The sequence below is a fragment of the Montipora capricornis genome, chromosome 6, assembly GCF_036669925.1.
Source record: "Montipora capricornis isolate CH-2021 chromosome 6, ASM3666992v2, whole genome shotgun sequence".
Classification (NCBI taxonomy): domain Eukaryota; kingdom Metazoa; phylum Cnidaria; class Anthozoa; order Scleractinia; family Acroporidae; genus Montipora; species Montipora capricornis.
The window spans coordinates 39678295-39697292 of NC_090888.1; the positions used below are offsets into that span (position 1 = coordinate 39678295).

The following is an 18998-nucleotide window of genomic DNA, read 5'->3' on the forward strand; positions in this document are numbered from 1 at the left end:
TTAGGCAAGGAGATTGAAGAAAACTATTTTCCATATCTCTCCGTTTGAATTTAGTTTTGGCTTCTTGCCCTAAACATTTTGTTTTCTTCCTTTCTGGAAGGAAAATGGTGAAATATTTTTAATTGGCGTCGTCCATGACATGAAAATGCAAACACGGTTCGGTTATAAGAGTACCCTTTAAAATGTCATTTTCGAAATATTGTTCTAATGACTTTTTGGAAATATCCTTTATTAAAAAGAGAAACATGCTGCAATAAATTTAAAACTATATGGTCAGCAAAGTAAGGGAATTCTGACTACAGCAAAAAGCTATAATTTCAAGCTCTCGTGCAGCTACAAAATGCGTTATATGTGAGAGGGCACATTCTAGGTCCCCCATTCTAGGTTTTAAAAATCGTTGCCATGGTAACTTAGAGGAACAGAGTCGGAACATAAGAAACGATGATCCAACGTTTTCTCAAGAGCCCTATCGAATAAAAGGTTTGTTCTATATAGGTGTCTTTGAAACCATTAGAAAAAGCTTTTAGCAATGTTCTTCCTACCTTTTATAAGACATATTAAAGGATTGTTTGTTCGTTTTTATACGCCTAGTTAACTTAAGGTAACGAAAACACTGAAAACCTTGCATCTCTACCTGTGAGAACAACAGCAATGAGGACAACCGGTGAATTATTAAAAATCAGATAGGGCTCTTCAGATTTAACACTGGTCACATTAAACATTATCTCTCACAGGGAGAAATAAATAGATGAAGAATATTCGCTGTTCCCATAACATTTACGCTTTGGCATCAAATTGGAAAGCAAGTGATCACTTCATTTTGTAATATAGTCAATAGTTGGCTGAACAATGTGTGGAAAAAGCGTTTAGGATTTTTCAGTATGAGCCTTAACTAACTAGCTCTAAAAAATGTTGCTCTACACCGCAGTATATATATATATATATACTTCTTGAACTTGAATAGAATAAATTTAGACAGCGCTCAACTCTGAGAGGAGCAGTGATAATAATGATCAATGGTAGCAAAATTTCAGTTCATCGTTTTATTGCTACAACGCTGTTTCGTATGGTCGAAGGACGACCACACTCATCAGGCAATATATATATATATATATATATAATGAAATGACGTGATAAATTGATCATCAGCTAAACGTGCTCAATGGGATTACCAGAGCTTTGAATAGATACGTAGACTTAAACTAGGTCAAAAACATTTATTTGCTAATAAATGTTTTTGACCTAGTTCAAGTCTACGTATATATATATATATATATACGAGAGAGTGTAGGAGAGAAACCCTGACAATGCACACCCCAAATAATCATATTTTTAACTGAATAAATGTGTGAAAGAAAATTTGCCCTTAGCGGGATTTGAACACATTTATTCAGTTCACACATTTATTCAGTTAAAAATATGATTATTTGGGGTGTGCATTGTCAGGGTTTCTCTCCTACACTCTCTCGAAAAAAATTAAAATTAGCCTGTATCCTTCTAGGATCCTTCCTTGTCATCCGCTAAGTTGACTACGGTCGTGCATCATTAAGTTGATCCTTGGTTGGGTTTCAAGTGAAGTTATAGGCTCCCCTACTTTGTCACCTCGAAAGAAAATTTCCCGGGAGGCCCACGCCTTAAACCACGTAAATCACATCGTCGATGGCTGTGTTGCCAGCATGGTTGTCCTGGTGGTGTAGTGGTGATCACACCCGACTAGTAATGGGGGGACGTGGGTTCAAATCCCGCTCAGGGCAAATTTTCTTTCACACATTTATTCAGTTATATATATATATAAAAAAAAAAAATAAAAAAATAAAAAAAATAAAAAAAAAAATATATATATATATATATATATATATATATATATGCAGTAGGAGCTTATTTCTATGACGACATTTAGATACTAATTCAGTTCTTTTGTTTAGCAGGAACTTTGGGTCAGCTCTAACAATGGCGACTTTTTCAGATAGGCAAAGGTCACACTTTCTGGTGCCGCACTTGTACGGTGATGCGAATGATGCGATGCTCCACTTGAGGATGAAATTTGTGTGTTGTCCTTCAGATTCCATATATATTTGGGAAGTTCAGACTAGTTGCAGTATCTCCTTGACCTAAAGGACTTGGTATGGTTATTATATCGGGTCTTGAATTCTCCTTCCGAGCCTCCGTAGTAGATGCGCTTACCGTTGTTAGCGCTAACAACGGCTTACCGAGGTCGTTGCAGTTTAAACGAATTCCAAAGTCAAGTCAACTTGTAATGACATTTGATCCTCTATAAAACTTTACAACCTAAAACCATTTCGAATCATAAGCAAACATCCTAACGACTTTTGATAAGAATAATGAGCATGTCGTTCACTTAGACTAAGAAGAGGAAAAAAAGGCTTTGTTATCGTGGCCGGTATATACAACATATAAGAACTTTATTAAATAATGAACGCCATGACAATGACGGTCCATTAATTAAACAGGTTATGGCAGGTTCGGGTACTAAATCCCCTTATGAAACCATACACCCTTCAAACAAATTCTAAAATCTGAAATCTAAAATTGAGAGTAAATATAGCAACATTCTCATGAATTAATTTAATTTGTTAATACAATCTTCTCTAAAGGCTTTTCTGAAGCTTTGAAGAGGTTCAAGATCTGCAACTGATGCCGGTAAATCATTACACTTATCCATATATCTATTCCAAAATGAATTTTCAAAGTATCTGTTCGACAATAAGGCTTAAAAAGTTTATAATTATTACTATTTCCAGTTCTTCTGCTGTTACTGACACAAAACGCCCACAAACTTGATAATTTGCTTACAAACTGAATACAGCACAAGTAAACTTGATAAAATGAACACAAAGTTAATCAATGGCACCCGAACTTAATGAGAGACGTAAAAACTTTAAAACTTGCATACAAATCATTAATTAGGAGCACGGATACACGGACATAAAAAAAAGAGACATACAAATTTTACAATAGGCAAAGGTTACAAACTTAAGGAATGCTAACAGACACAATAAACTTCTCCAATTGAAGCAAAGTGTATTTCTTGCAGATTTTCGGGCTTTATCCATTTTAAAATGGTTTTTAACTCATTCATCTTAAGTGAGAAACGACTTTGCTATAATTCTTTCAATTTTATTAAAGTATCAGCCATTTTATTAAGTAAACGAGGAGCTTATTATGTTTGACAGCATTCCGCTAAGTTTGTAAGCATCGTCTTTTACAAAGTTTGAATGCATGTTCTTAAGTTTGCACATGTTTCACGTCTTAAATGTCCATACCGGCCACGGAACATTCCTTGTCAGTATTTAATTTTTGTCAGATTCAGTGGAACCTGGCAAGGAATGCCATTTTTCCAGAAGAGGAGTTTCCACTTATTAGAATTCTTTGCGAGCAATTTGACCGCTAGCTCACCAAACAGTTGTAAAATTTACCGGCTATTCAGAAAGGCCAAAGGTAAGAAAGATTTCCCTCCCGTTCGCCCTCAGTTTTATTCCTTACATCTCTGAAAACACACTATTCACTCATTCCTTGCATACTTTTAAAAATATTATTTTTCTTTTTCTACCTCTTTTTACTTACTTGAAAGACGTTTTTGTAAACTCTTTTAATTCGTGATATGCTAATATTTGGTCTCTTTCAGATGTTGTGGATGTGGCTTTTTTCAAGGGCATGTTTCACGACTGGTCAAGCGAAGGCAGTTTCTTTTTTCGGCTTTGTTCTAAAACAAAGCCGGAAAATGAAGAAAAAACCGCAAAATGACCGTTCAAAGTACATTTGTGTGGAATGAGCATAAAGCAACGGCATTGGTCAAGCACGCTCCCAGAGAGCACGCTTCACTTCCCGTGAATATTATTCTTGAAGAGGTGGCCACGAAAACACCGACCGAACGTTTTCTTATTCAGAAATGTATTTTTGATTACTCTGCATCTTTAATTTTGGCAACAAAGATACATTTCTAACTCTTAATTTGTCTCAGCCTATTTGTTTCTATTATTACTACGAGTTTTGTTGCATATTTCTTGTATCTATAGTCACTGAAAATGTTCAAACGCACTTGACTTGGTTCCTTTCAAATATTATCCGTCTGCATCATTGGTGTTGTAATCAGCTGATTTTGGTAGGGTTTCCTAACAGATTAGGGCGTTATACCACTAAAATGTCGCGAAATAAAGAGGATTGTTTAACAAAGTGGGTTTAAAACGATACCCATAACTTGGTCAACACTCAACCACACTATTTTCCTACTCAAACCATAGTTAGTATTGATTTCTTTCACAAAATGCGGATATTATATCTGTATTCAACGAAGGATGAATTGTCCTTGGCACTACCCTTCATGCGTTGGCTTGTAGAAGTGTAATATACCAAAGTCAAACAGACTGTCTACCATTTCCGCGCATTTTGTTTCAAAGGGAAAACATGGGCCAGGGTTTCTCAGAGATTTACATCCTCAAATATTGGATTGCAGGAATTTGACGAGATGACTGTCAATTTCAAAAATGAAGGAGACTAAAGTCTTAGAAAAAAAGTAAAACTAGATCGGGTGAATAATGAAAAAAAGAAACGCCATTACTCGTTTTGGTGCCCTCTACGCGAGTCACAAGTGGGAAGAAAGGTAACTGACATATTGGGTTATATATAGATATTAACATACTGTCGTTCACTACAGCTACATGCGAGTAAAAGCAAGATAACGTCCTTGTCTCTTAGAAAAGCGTGGTTTGCGTAGACTACATTGCTTGTCGTTATGTTCATGTGACTGGTAGGATTATGTCCAACCACCGATCTCTGACAGTCGTAATGACCGAAAAAAAAAAAAGCCGGTATCAGAGGCGGTTTAATTAAACTTCCAATTTCAAACAATCGATGTTTTATAAAGTTGTAATTTTCTGTCTGAATTCGCCTCAAAACAAATAATAAAAAAGAAAGAAAATACGACCTTGAGAAAGCTTTGCAGAATTCTAATAATTCGTGACCGCTCTTTAAATTAACTAAACACGTTTAATTGTGTCGACGACACAAGTTGAACAACCTCCAAATGGGCACAAGTAGATGCTTTGCAAGGATCTCTTTGTTCGTACGTACCCTAAGTTATAAAACCTTCAACGTTAACGTTGATCAAATGATCAAATATATATGATCCTTTTGCTACGGAATCCCTCCCGTAGCTTATACAAGGTGATGCAACAGATAACAGTCCCACTCCTACTAGCACTTTCATGTTATCATGTCTTAAACAGCGCCTACAACTCTTCGCTCAAAACAAATTTGCAGCCGGAGGGAATTTTAAAATAAAGCAAAACTTCAAAATAGTTGGATTGTTACAAACAACATGTCAGTGCAGTGACAGGTTCACATATTGCTCTTCATATTAAAATCAGGCACCAGTGGATACAACTAGTTTTTCAATTTCTCTTTTTGAATTGACTAAACTCCAAACGTACACAACACTAGTCAATTCCCCGGTATGACATTTCATGTCTAACAAAAACAACACTTGATACTTGCAAGACTCACTGTAAGATTGATGCGTTAAGATTGATGCGTTAAAATCAAAACAAAAAAAGAAAGTGATATGGTGATATATACTATGAATTGCATGATACTATGCTATATATATATACTTTATGCATGAAGAAGGTTGGAAATCCAACGATGCAGTAACTAGGCAGTAGCAGTGAACTACTACTGACTGATCCTTTCGAATGAAAAACTTATGTGCCGTGAGTGGGAATCGAGCCCGCGTCCCTCTGGTTACTATTAGCCAAGCCTAAAAGCGGAGCTTCACAGTTTTTTTTCTTTACTGGAAATTAAGGAGTTAAACTAATGTCAATGTCAAGACTCGAGGTAAATGCAAACTGCATTTTAGAAACATCTTTTGGACTACATGATTAGTAGCATAAATGATTAACAAACGTTTGCCTTATCACACTTTTATTACATTTAAAAGTAAATGGTACAAATTAGTGGATGTAGGTTAGCGTTAACAGTCCTACTTTTAAGGACGGTGCCTATTAATTCAAAGGTATTTTTGCGCGGTTTACTGAGTATTCGGGAAAAGCAGATCTTAGCAAATGTTATTGAAATCCAAAACGAAAATTGGGGGTTACCACGCATTCGAAGATGATTAATCAACAATATTTGTGGAAAGCTTTAAAATACAAAGCAATGTATGACACTTTTTTCGAAATTGAAGCTTAATTATCTCTGAAAAATGCGCGATTACCCACAATCTTATTTTTGGATACCAAGAGCACTTGCTAAGTTTTACTGTTTTCGCATAGTTTTGAACCGCGAAAAAATATCCCTGTGTTAATAAGCACCACGTATAGGAAATCCGAGTATCTCGAAATGCGCAGAACGTATGCGCAATAACAATAGTAGGCACCGTCCTTAAATCTCAACAGCAGAACCGATTATGTGATTTGGTTGATTCACAAATTCAGTTTAAATTCAAATTCTTTCATGCATCGGTGACATTAAAAACTATCAAACCAAACTCAATATTTTAAAGTAAGCCAGAACAAGGCAAAACAGTAAAACCCCAAAGGGATTCGTACTGTTTACTGTACATGGCCCTTGAAAGGAGAAACGTACTTTTTTCACTTAATTTTGAACATTTTATGGTGTCATTTCTTGTGATTAATAAGAGTAAAGACGACAAAAGCTGACGTCAATATCCTTTTTTGAATAATAACGAAAAAACGTGTAAAAAAAATCGACTTTATTTTTCATTGAGAAAAGTGATCTTGACAGAGCGAAGCATAACTGAAACATTAACTTTAAAGTCGGAGTTGGGACAATGTGCGAGCCAGCGAGCCAAGCGAGTCATGCGAGCCATGGCTGCGAGTTATGCGAGCCAACATGGCGAGCAACGAAGCTATTGAAATCTAACTCTCTAATCTCGCTCTATTTCTCTCAGCTGTACGGTGTTCTTTATTACACGTTTCTCTTCTTCTCCTTAATTGGTTTCTCTGCAGGCTTTCTTTGCTTACATTTCTCAAATTTCGCCACTTCTTCTCTCGCGCTTCTTTCTGTTTTTCAGCCTGTTGCTTTTTAATTTCGCTAATATCATTTCCCGCCAGGAAAACGCGGGTTGCCAAATGCAACGCTTCCACGCTATTTCCCGCCAAGAAAAATTGCCAGAACACTCTCGTCCCCAGAGGCAGTCCTGCCTCCCCACCACCACTCCGACAATGGATGACTTTAGGTTGTAGGACGATAACGACGACGAGTACGAGATTTCCTCAAAGAACAAGAGTGAGCGCGCGCAAACCAGCGTCATTTTGGCGGGAAAAAACATGACACCGTCGTCATTTTAGTACAAGGTTTTGGCAGCAGTTTTGGCATTTTTCGATCAGCAAAAAGGCTCAGGTACCAGCAACAAGAATAACTGAGCATCCTATACTGCTAACAAAGAGTAAGATTAATCGTGCGGGTTATAAATTTTCAAAGTACTTTCGCTAAAAGTAGGCAGTCAAATCTCGTACTTGTTCTTGTCCTCGTACTAGAATCTATAGGGCGTACGCTGACGTCATAACCAAACTTTCTTGCATGGATAGAAGCCTGAGCTTGGCTTTCAGACGCTCCGTAAGCATAAACTAAGTTGCCTGTGGTACATGTTACACAAAAACAGAGCCGGGGTACTGAGTTGGGTTGTATTGAAGCCGCTGAAACTGGATTTTCCCAGGAGTAATGCCGAAAAAAAAAGTCGAAAAACAAAAGGTAAAAAAAAAAAAAAGAAAAACAGAAAAGAAAGCCTAAAAATCCAATAGGTACTTCCAAAAAAGTATATATTTTGACTTCAGGGTGAACTATTTACACATTGGGCTTGAGCAGCCGATCAAAGCAGAGTTTGTAATGTAATAGATAACATATGAACGTTTGGCCTTCATGGACATTTAAAACGGCGAGCTGCAGGCGAGCCGTTTTGAAGCCCATAAAGGCCGGACGCGAATATTTTATCTCACATGTGTAATGAAACAATAGATTGTGCTTGTTATGTTAATTACGTTGGCGTGGAGTCCCGTGGAGTTGTCCCATAGGAGTTTGGAAATATTTAGTACTGAATTTAGCAATTCATTTTCATAGAGCTTTTGTTGTAGAAACATAGACCTTTGAATAAATTGCGCCCAAATTTGAGTAACAATACTGTATACATCCTTAGCCTCGTGTTTATGTTTCAAGACAAAGGATTTTTTTCATGAATGTGAGGCTAAGTATCAAGTATTGTTATTCAAATTTGGGCGCCATTTATGCAAAGGGTCTATGACTGGTCAGTTTCGCTCTCTAAAGAGTAAAGAAGAAGAGACCGGTCTAGTGTAGCCACCAAGAGTGCTGTTACTCTCTTCCCTATGACCCATCCCGAAGACTTCAACTAGGAGGAACATAGAAACTCAATGACTTTTATTTTAGCAAGGTATCAATATAAGTTGGAAAGTATGCATAATGGCCGGCATAACAAGAATTTGTTTTTTTGCAATTGGACAGATTAAACAGATAGCTATCTACGCATATCACTGTTATGCAAATTATAATGAAGCTTCCCTCGCCATTTTACCTGCCAACCAACAGATGCCTGTCGCATCCAATTAATCAATGAATGTTTTCTTTGTTACAAAGCTATACAAGCAGAAATGTACATAAATTGGTATGCAAAAAATATCTACCTATATACCTTTATTTATTTATTTTTTTTTTGTTTATACACTGCAAGTTAAAGCGAAAAAATGTAAGGGCTATTCAATTAACATGATGGTAAGACTGGTAAATTAAACGTAAGGGCGCTGGTGTATTACTTGTGTCTACCATTTGTCTCATACTCAGAAAGCAAAGCATCTAGCAAATCATCCTCAATAGAGTCCCTTGCCTGTGAGGAGAGCTTTCCTTTTCGAGCTATCTCTGCTAAGCGCGAAAAATGAGAGGCGATACGTTGTTTTCTAAGGATCTCACCCAGAGAAGATGGCTTATTTTTGAGAGGAGAGTCGCTATTATTGTCATAATATGCCTTTGGGCCATTTTCGCTACTCTCGCCTTTAACTTTGTCATAATCAGTAGAATCCGGAAAATCATCGTCATCATCATCATCATCGTCGTCGTCGTCGTCATCATCACCACTTTCATCATTGTTATAATCAGGCGCATCATCGTCGTCGTCATCATCATCATCATCATCATCATCATCATCTCCATCGCCACTGTCATCATTTTTATAGTCAGGTGCATCATCATCGTCATCGTCGTCGTCATCATCATCATCATCATCATCACCATCACCACTGTCATCATTCCTGTAGTCAGGTGCATCATCATCATCGTCATCATCGTCGTCGTCGTCGTCATCATCATCACCATCACCACTGTCATCATTCCTGTAGTCAGGTGCATCATCATCGTCATCATCGTCATCATCGTCGTCGTCGTCATCATCACCATCACCACTGTCATCATTCCTGTAGTCAGGTGCATCATCATCGTCATCATCGTCATCATCGTCGTCGTCGTCGTCATCACCATCACCACTGTCATCATTCCTGTAGTCAGGTGCATCATCATCGTCATCATCGTCATCATCGTCGTCGTCGTCGTCGTCGTCGTCATCACCATCACCACTGTCATCATTCCTGTAGTCAGGCGCATCATCATCGTCATCATCGTCATCATCGTCGTCGTCGTCGTCATCACCATCACCACTGTCATCATTCCTGTAGTCAGGTGCATCATCATCGTCATCATCGTCGTCGTCGTCGTCGTCGTCATCACCATCACCACTGTCATCATTCCTATAGTCAGGAGCATCATCATCGTCGTCATCGTCGTCGTCGTCGTCGCCATCACCGCTGTCATCGTCATTTGTGGCATCCTCTACATTCGTGGCTTCCCCATTTTTGATCAGCTTGTCCAACTTTTCCTTTTCTGAAACAATGAGACAACATAACCTTTTTTTTTTCACTGTAGTTATTTACCTTTTCAAACATTCCGGCTGGTATTCAGATCTTTTTGAGTGATGTTTGCGGTTGGTGTCGATGCTACATTTTTGGAAAAATGTGAATAATGCAGTGAGAGGATTTGAATACACTGTAACGGAAGTTCATCGAGGCCTTACAGCTTGGGGTGCTGGAGCATGAAATGAAAGGAAATGAAAACTTGACGAAATTAATTGCCTTAGTTTTTTTTTATTTGTCAAAACACACCCTTTCCAAAATGACCAGCGAAATCGTAGTTTTTCGACGATCATCGTGCTATTTTCGTGGTTACTTCCAAATAGGTCAAAGGACTTTTCTACATCATAAGTTCAATGTTTTTCCATGACTGGAAATACTGCCACAAAAAATAAATTTACAGATGACGAGAAAAACAATGAAGACAATTGGCAAAATAACGTTTCTTAGTGCATGGTTGTTTTGAAAGTATTGCCACAGTGATTTATGCAATGAAAAGCGGGAACCGTCTCGTTTCGTGAAGAGTCCCTGTACGCAAACGAAAAGACAATTCTCCCATGAACTCTGGAAATCAATAAGAAACAGTATTAGGGGCCAATTACACGAGCCGGGCTGGCCCTGTTAGGCAGGCTGGCTTGTTTAAGAGTGCGATAACATGGGAAAATCTCAGCCTGGTTAGCCGAGATCCCAGCTCCCGCCATGCAATCGCGTTCACCGGGACAACCCGGTTATCCGGGCCAGCGATTTCTAGCCACATTACTGCACTTTGGAGCAAAATGGCCCACGGAATAGTGTTTTTGATTATTATTATTTTTTTTAATGTTCAAATAAAAGATGAATATGATAGCAAACTTTAAGGTTCTTTCAATTGCAGAGTGGTGAATTTTGATAACAATTTAGCGAGACAAGCGCTTTTACTTCTCCTTGTTTTTGTTATCTTTTCTATCATCTTTTTTAAACCCAAGCTGGGCTGGCTTACTTCATGTAATAGCGGACAGAAACTCATTTCGGCAAACGCAACCAGCCCTGCTGACCAGTCTGGCCTGGTTCATGTACATGTAATCGGCCCCTTAGGTACCTTTTCCAATTCTGGCCCGTAGTTTGTTCATATTTTCATGTAGACGAAAGTTTCTTGGTACGGTGAAGCAAAGAGTCCGTACCCATTTTTCAGTTTCCTTTTGTGAAATTGTCTACTTTGCTTTATGTTGAGTTTTTTTGTTTTTCTTTCCTTATTTTTGTTGTTGCTGTTGTTATTTATTTATTTTTTTTTTTAGTTCTTTAAATTAGGTGGCATCGACAAGTAAAAATAAAAATGACGAGTTAGCTTTGATGGTCTTTTTAAGTATGATAACAGCAAATACACTAAGGTTGAACTCAACCAACGCATAAAAACTCTGTCTTCTCCATGCTTAAATAATGCGCGCAAATTTCAGGAAATTATCTAAAGTGGCGGCCAAATATCGATTTTCTTCAAACTCAATTTTATAAAGAGACAATAACTTCGAGCCTCTGAAAAAAAGTTGATGACTTCAGCCTTCATTCTTGGAGTTGGCTCAAGGAGTTTGACCATTAAATCATTGGCTTAACGTGACGATAATTTCAACAGACTAATCCGGTTTGAAACGACAAACATTTTATCGAAGATAAATAGTGCCAACCTCTCAGTCACATTCCTAACGGTATTGCAGGAAGATTGTCACGAAAACCTAGTTTATAGCTTAAAGTCCAAGAGGATACTTTGGATCAGTGGTATAGGGGCTAACATCCGAATATATCAGCGTTGATAAGAGCCCTTTTTACCCTCCTATCCCTGAAGGCTAAACTACTTTCTCGTATTTTAGTGCTTATCTTGCTCAAAGACACTTCAAATTAAAGTCTTAACAAGTCCATTCGTTTTCGTTCGTGACTACTTTGCAAAATACGCTATTTTCGAGATGATGTTGGATCTTGGATGTTGATGTTTTGAAGGAAGATATTAAGTCTCGAAGTTAAAGTTTGATTTAAATACTTCACAGTTTCGTACCAACTCGATACATCATATCTAGCCAACGCAGCTCCCCTTCAAGGTCATTAGTGACTGAGCGTTTTTCTGGAAAAAGAAAAGAAAAGAAAACGTTAATTTTCTAAGCTGTTGTTTGATATGATATATGGCTGTATTTGTAGTCAAGCCGTTATCATGATATAAAGATATGGAATATTCTCCCAGAAACTATATCAGCATTATTATTATTATTATTATTATTATTATTATTATTATTATTATTATTATTATTTTTATTATCATCATCATCATCATCATCATTATTATTACTAGTATTATTGCTTACAACTTCAAAGCGTCTTTAAATGAAATAATTAATCCAGGGTTACGAGAGGCCGAAGTCATGGGCTAATTGGAAGCAGACGGATATTCAATCGTGGAAGTTGTATGCGAGTTTTGTTAATTCTTTTTGCAAAACGCGAACATCACGCGCTAAAGAAAAGGGCGCAACTTCAAAAGATCCACCCAAGATACGAGCGCACTATAATTGGTCTATTCAGTGGGCCATATTTTGATGTTAGCAATACAGATCAATGTGCTCTACCGCTAGAACTAAGTGCGTGTTCCTTAACTTATAAAATTGGTTTACTCGATATCAACAGAAGGTTTTAACTCCCATTCCCGGACCCATTTGCTCAAAGGCTGTATAACTTTATTCTGCAGAGGATAAGTCGTATCTAGAGTGCAAAATATACTTTGCGTCTAACCGTGATAAAGATTTTCGAACACGCCTTCTGCTTAGAGTATGCATATTCAGAGGTACGCGATCAAATACTTAAATCTTTGCACAGATTGAAACTTTGGATAATGACTTATCCACGGGACAAAATGTTACGGCATATTCCTCGATCTCAACAGTTGGGCTTTCACTTAGCTTGATAGCCGTGAACTTTAGGAGAAAATCGTAATATATTTAAAGCCCTTCGGGCAACATGTTCAGCTTTCAATGTCAGGTAAAATAATATGAAATTTGAAACGTATTGAAAGATATTAACGTATTGAAACGTATTTGAAAGGTAGAGTCAAGGAAAAGCAATTTGATCCAGAATTACCCTTGAAAAGAGTTTTGACTTTCCGAGGAGCCATATTGGAAAACGGATGTAAAGTAGATTGTGTTTGAAGTTCGTGTAGCAATTAACACCGACTATGTTTTGCGATCATTGAAAAGTGGAAGAAAACGAACTTAGAAAAAAGAAAAGCCTTGAAGACACACAATTTAATATTGCACGACATAGAACCAAAGAACGATTAAAATTTGCATTAAGAACCTCTTTTCTCAGTTCAAGGATAATGGGGTTGTAATAACGTTCCAGAACTTATATATTATTATTATTGTGTTATTACCAGAAACATCTCACAAACATAATCATCTATATTGATAAGCAAAATCGTTCGAGTATAATCACCCTTTCTTTCTGTTTATTTCGTTTTCGTATGCTCTACATTTTTTTGAAACCGCGGCCTTTTTCATTTGTCAGTCTATTATTCAACAACGACGAGAATCGCTTATTTCAACGACTTACCACCTGTCAGAGTTATTCAGAGGACATTTTTTTAAGCTCTTACTCTGTCTATACACATAAAGTCTGCCACAGCCAAATATCTGATCAACTTAACGTTATTAAAATAAAAGCAATCAGGTAACTTTTCTTTTGTTTTGTTTGTTTATCGATCTTTGAACAAAAAAGGGAAATTGCTTTTGGCCAAATCTAAACAGGAGAGCTCTCGTTATAATTTTTTATCAACATAAATAGCGAAAAGTCACCAATTATACCGGAAAAATACTTGAGTGAATAAGAACTTGATAAATATATCAACTTACCATCATTTGACGACAAAGGCTTGCTGCACACAAACCCAAGAAGAGTCAAAGAGCAAAAGATGATGAAAACTTTCGAGATCATTTTCATTTGAAGTTTTCTCAAGTTCTCCTTATCTCCGTGCCTCTTATGGAGCAGGGAAAAATGGACTCGAAGTAGAAGTACTTTCTAGTTTTATACTAGCGTTTCCAATGAATATTGCTTGTGTTTTACAATATTACTTACCAGTTGAACAAATAATTCGGTATAGGAATGCCACTGAAATGCTCTTGCAAAATTGGCAGCCATCCAGAACACAAAATATTTATACATGGTGCAAAACTTGCCTCATGGATAATTGACATCGGTTAAATGCTATCTTATGCTCAGAACATGGAACGTAATACGAAATTGCAGCAATAACAGATCACTGAATTTTTTTTACGGATAACGCAAGAAGCTATCCATTTTTTTTTTTTTTTTTTTTGTTTTTTTTGTAAGGACGCGATGTTGGTCCACATAATTTGAAATCGTAATATCATGTGAAATTTCCACATTATTATTATTTAATCCCTCCAAAAGTATTAAATGGTCAGGGGACCATTTTATTTTTCCTAACTGGTCAATGTCTCTGCTGTATTCCGGCACAGCCAGAATTTTTTTTTCCTTTTATGGGGGAAGGTGCCATAACTAAGCAATAATATTAAGTCATCATTCCTTTGTTGACAGTTCTTTCTCTTTACGATTGAAAACGAATAACTCTCTCATAAGGGATATGAAGTAAATAAAAACACTTCGTAGAGATTATTTCTGCTGATGTAATTCATTTCTTGGAGGCGTAAGATGTTGATGCAATGATGAACAAGTAATTTCATAAGCACGGGCTAATTTCCTGCCTTTGTCCAAAACTGGGAATTGTATCATCCTTGAAGTCAATGTGAGCCTGACTGGCGCTGGTTTCCACGCCTTTAAGGCACTTCTGTCAAGGCGTGGAAACAAAGCGAATTTTGCCTGTTGACGTAACAGCAGTTCGCTTGTGTTCATGTTTATGTTTTTTTTTTTTTTCTTCAAAGTTTGTGTCATTGTACTTTGAAAGCATTTCAATTTAGAGATATCATAAATTGCCTTGATCAAGTAGTGAAAACCATTTTGCATGAGTTGTGGTTTTGCGGGCCAGTATAGAATAATTACTGATCGCCATTCAAACCCATTGTTGCTTGCCTGCATTATATCTCAGAGAGAAAATAATGCAAATCAATTTTTTCAGCGGCCTTTTTTGATCGCAGGGTAATCTTCAAAATGCTATAACGGCACGCAGCGTTATTAAAACTAGAACAAGCTGCAATATTAAAAATATTCTGCGCGCTTTAGTTCAATAATGCAGGATGCCTAGATGTGAAGTGCTTTCCTCGTATTTGTAACTCTACAAACAACCCAGAACACCACTAAAAGTACATTTAATAAAAAGATATTAAGCACCCAATTCCATTTGCTTCGAGTGGTTTCGGAAAACAGCTGCCCACAAAGTGTTGGCATTCTTCGGCTGTGAGATTGGCGCACGAAATCCTCCGCTCCCAATAGGACGTTTTCAAGCAACCTCTAGGGACACCAATAACAATAGAGAAATGTACGACTTCTGGTGGACGAACAAAGGAAGCCGATGAGAGATCTTTTGTTTTCGTTCTCCAGCATGGCGGCGAGACGTCACGTGAAAACCTCCTATTAGGAACAACCAAGACTTCCTGTAAGACAAACGACTAGGACTGAAACATAACAAAACAAATAAAACAAGCCCAACAGCATTTAGGTCCATATCCGCTTCTTCATCTATTTTAAAGAACAACGCCTAAATAAGCTAAACCTCAGTCGTTGAAACAGCCATTCCTAAACAACAATAAAAGGATCTTGTCACTTGGAAGTGCGCAAAGCCAACGGAATTGCACCGGCCAAAAGTTAGTACTCAACTTTGCTAAATTCGCCATTATATTCCTCCGAATTTACGCCAAACTTTGTCTGTCAGGAAATTCTCGATTTCTTCTTCCAAGCTGCTTTCCTAAGTACAGTGACTTGACACTCACAAACACCTGTGGAAATTATCGAGCAATATGCAAATTGACGTCTACTTGACAAACAGTTAATCTGATTGCATACTTCTCATGTACTTGTCAAACTCGTGAATACCATACCTTACATAACCATTTCCTTGAATAAAAGCACTAATTCAAGGTTCGCCCTTTGGGCATCGAGAAATCTATTACAAGTTGATGACCTTTGCAAGAAATACAGGACAGCCCTCGAGTCCCGCATTCTTTGGAAATCTGTTAATAACGCGATGCCCTTTTTTTCCCCTCACATATTACTGGTACGCTGCAAACTTTGTGTTTAGCATGCAGACTTTTCATTCCTGATATTCACTCGGAGTACTTGTCTCTTTAATTAAATATTGTCTTTGTTCCCCGCATGCACACGCTATCGTTATTATTATTATTATTATTATTATTATTATTATTATTATTATTATTATTATTATTATTATTATTATTATTACTAGTTATAGCTGTCGCTAAAGTGCCAACGAGCCAAGCTTGCGTGATCTGGCGGCTGCAAACATCACGCGGCGTACTCGTGCGGCACTCTCATTGGTTATCGCTACGGTCAACATTTCATCGCTTTGGTCGACATTACAGCTTTTGGTCTACATTACAATTAGATTTGAAGCGCTTCTGAGATTTCGTCCGCCTAAAAATCTTCTCGCGGCTCTATAAGCTGCCGCCTCGCCAGGCCTTCTGTCTTCAGAAGGCCTGACTCGTTGGCAATTATTATCTTCAATTAACTAGAATTAAAATGTTGTCCCTACATATTTAACAATTAAAAGAAATTTTAAGCAAAACTAGACCTTCCATGAGCGTGAATTGGGTTGGCTGTGGTACGTGCTACACAAAAACTTGTCAAGGAGAAATTGCTTGTGTGTACAGTCGGCAAGTTTTCCTTGACAAAAAAGATGTAAAAGTGGTCACCATTTATGAAATCGGTCGATTGAACTGCAGTGTTCCCGTTGGTTTTTTTTCAAGTGGGGGGTCATGTAGACCATTTGAGGGGTCACCCAGACACAAACACCGTCCTTCGTTGTAATGTGACGTGTACGATTGTTTGCTCATCAAATGATCCGAAAAAAATATCAAAGTTTTTATATATAACTCTAAATTTCCAATTCTCAGCGACAGATTAATGACAATCGATCGTAAAAAAACATCTGCCGTCTCTGGCTTCCTTGAACCAAGGGAAAGGTCATTATGTTCTGTCAAAAGGGAAAAAAAGATCACGTGCTGGGCATGCTCCGGAATTTCTATTCCAATATCGCTGTTGATGTTGTTGGGGTGAAGTCTTATATGAATCGCCTCTTTGACCCTGCGTGTGTACCAACCTTATAGCGGTGCGCCCATATATCCAGTTAATGTCGTAAAAAAGTTGCAGTGGAAACATCGCGATCTACATCACAAGTGACCACATCGTGAGACAAACGAGAGTACTTAATTATTATTATTATTATTATTATTATTTTATTTTGATCTTTAATTTTTGTTTTTCATTCGAATGTCAAACAACGTGATTCCTAAAGAGATTTATTCCCACAAAAGCGGTCAACCTAAATACAAGAGCGAAGATTTATATTTTAAACAACTTTGTGTAAATTGTCGATGTCGTTAAGATACTTTTCACCACTGCACAGCGCTTTAATATAGTGTAAAAGAGACATTATAATATTTTTATCAAGCAAACGTAGTGTTTGGTGTATTCTCTTATGTAAGTGTTTGTTCTGTAGAAGCAACTTTAGTTACTAACGAAATCAAAATTATACACGATATTAAAGTGCTGTGCAGTGTATATTTTTATCTAGCAAACGTAGTGTTTGTTGTATTCTTTTATGTTCGTATTTGTTCTGTACAAGCAACTTTAGCTACTAACGAATTCAATTTTTTTTTTGTGAACTTCAATCGCCGCTCAACATTGAAGTTGTCTTGTCGATCACAAAAGCTCTCGTATTTAGGTTAACAGTTCTCCTGCCGGAATGTAACACTCAAAACAGACCACGAGGTCTGAACCCTTTATTCAACTGCGCATGCGTGACTTATATGTAACAGCTCGGGCCTCCCTGGCACTGAGCATGCTCGAAATCGAACTTTACCAGATCTCCCTTCCGTATGACCGTGGGAGATCTGGGTACGAGATAGCCTGCGTAGCAAGCGTTCCTGTCCGACAGAAGAGCTTCGAACCGATTTTCTGCAAACTGACCGCGCGAAAGTTGGGGCAAGAGACTGAGGGAACGCTATTTGTGAAAAACGCCCACCTTTTTATGGTTGACTTGACACACGCTGATTGACGTCTTATTAACAAATGAGCCAATAAAAGATAACCAAGTTAAGACATGTTGTCTTCCGACAAAACAAACCGAGGCACCGAGGAAACACCAAGTGATCAACGCAGAATTTGCCAGTGTGATTTTAAATGTTAAATTTGTAACGGCAGCTTCTAAACCGGGTACGACTGGTTATGTTTCTTCTGAGAATTTGTTTAAACCATCGAAAAGAAACTTACGGGCAAATTCTAGCTGATATTTGCAGAGCGGTTGGAATAGAAGTTATCGAAAACAACAGCCAATTTTCAGAACTTGTAAGCAATCCGTGCGCTCGTAAAATACGAAATTTAGAAACATATAAACTCGTACAGAGTTCGATGGGTAGTAAGTAAGGCCGTTAAATGCAAATCTCAAGCAAAGCTTACCATGATACCATTCAAATAGGTTTAAGGTTTAAAACTAACGACGATTTCAGTGCGACTTGCTGGCTATTTTGTTGGTGCAGAGTGGTTGACGAAATGGATCGTACTAAATCTCCTGGAAATTACAGGCAAACCTCCTCACTAGTTTGATAATCCACAGTACGTTTTTGGTCAAATCGTCACGAAATCGTAGATGAAATAGCAGAGGAGCCGCTTTCTTCTCACAATAATTAAGAGAGGATTTAACAGGCTGCGTAGTTGTCTTCATCTTGTCTCAATCCATGATATAGGACTCAAGCTTACATCAGGCAAGGTACGCAGAGAATTTGACGAATTTCCTGGTCCAGAACTGGACTAGAAACATGTGGATTCTGATAGTTCGCAGGCATTTTATTAATTCATCCTGCGTAAATAAAGTATCTTTTGCAAGCG

General features: G+C 37.6%; 1 protein-coding gene and 1 long non-coding RNA gene across 2 annotated transcripts; one reads left to right on the plus strand and one right to left on the minus strand.

Annotated features, from left to right (window-relative positions):
* The first annotated feature begins 291 nt into the window (after positions 1-291).
* LOC138052129 (uncharacterized) lies at positions 292-4941 on the plus strand. The gene is made up of 3 exons (XR_011133005.1): positions 292-480; positions 1929-2123; positions 3647-4941. It is a non-coding gene; the product is annotated as an uncharacterized lncRNA (long non-coding RNA).
* A 3454-nt stretch (positions 4942-8395) lies between these two features.
* LOC138052130 (germ cell nuclear acidic protein-like) lies at positions 8396-13965 on the minus strand. Its single transcript, XM_068898506.1, has 3 exons — positions 13811-13965; positions 11971-12036; positions 8396-9921 (listed from the first exon to the last, which is right to left on the minus strand). The coding sequence occupies exons 1-3, from the start codon at positions 13896-13898 to the stop codon at positions 8801-8803; spliced, it is 1275 nt and encodes a 424-aa protein (XP_068754607.1). The 5' UTR covers positions 13899-13965; the 3' UTR covers positions 8396-8800.
* Positions 13966-18998: the final 5033 nt, after the last annotated feature.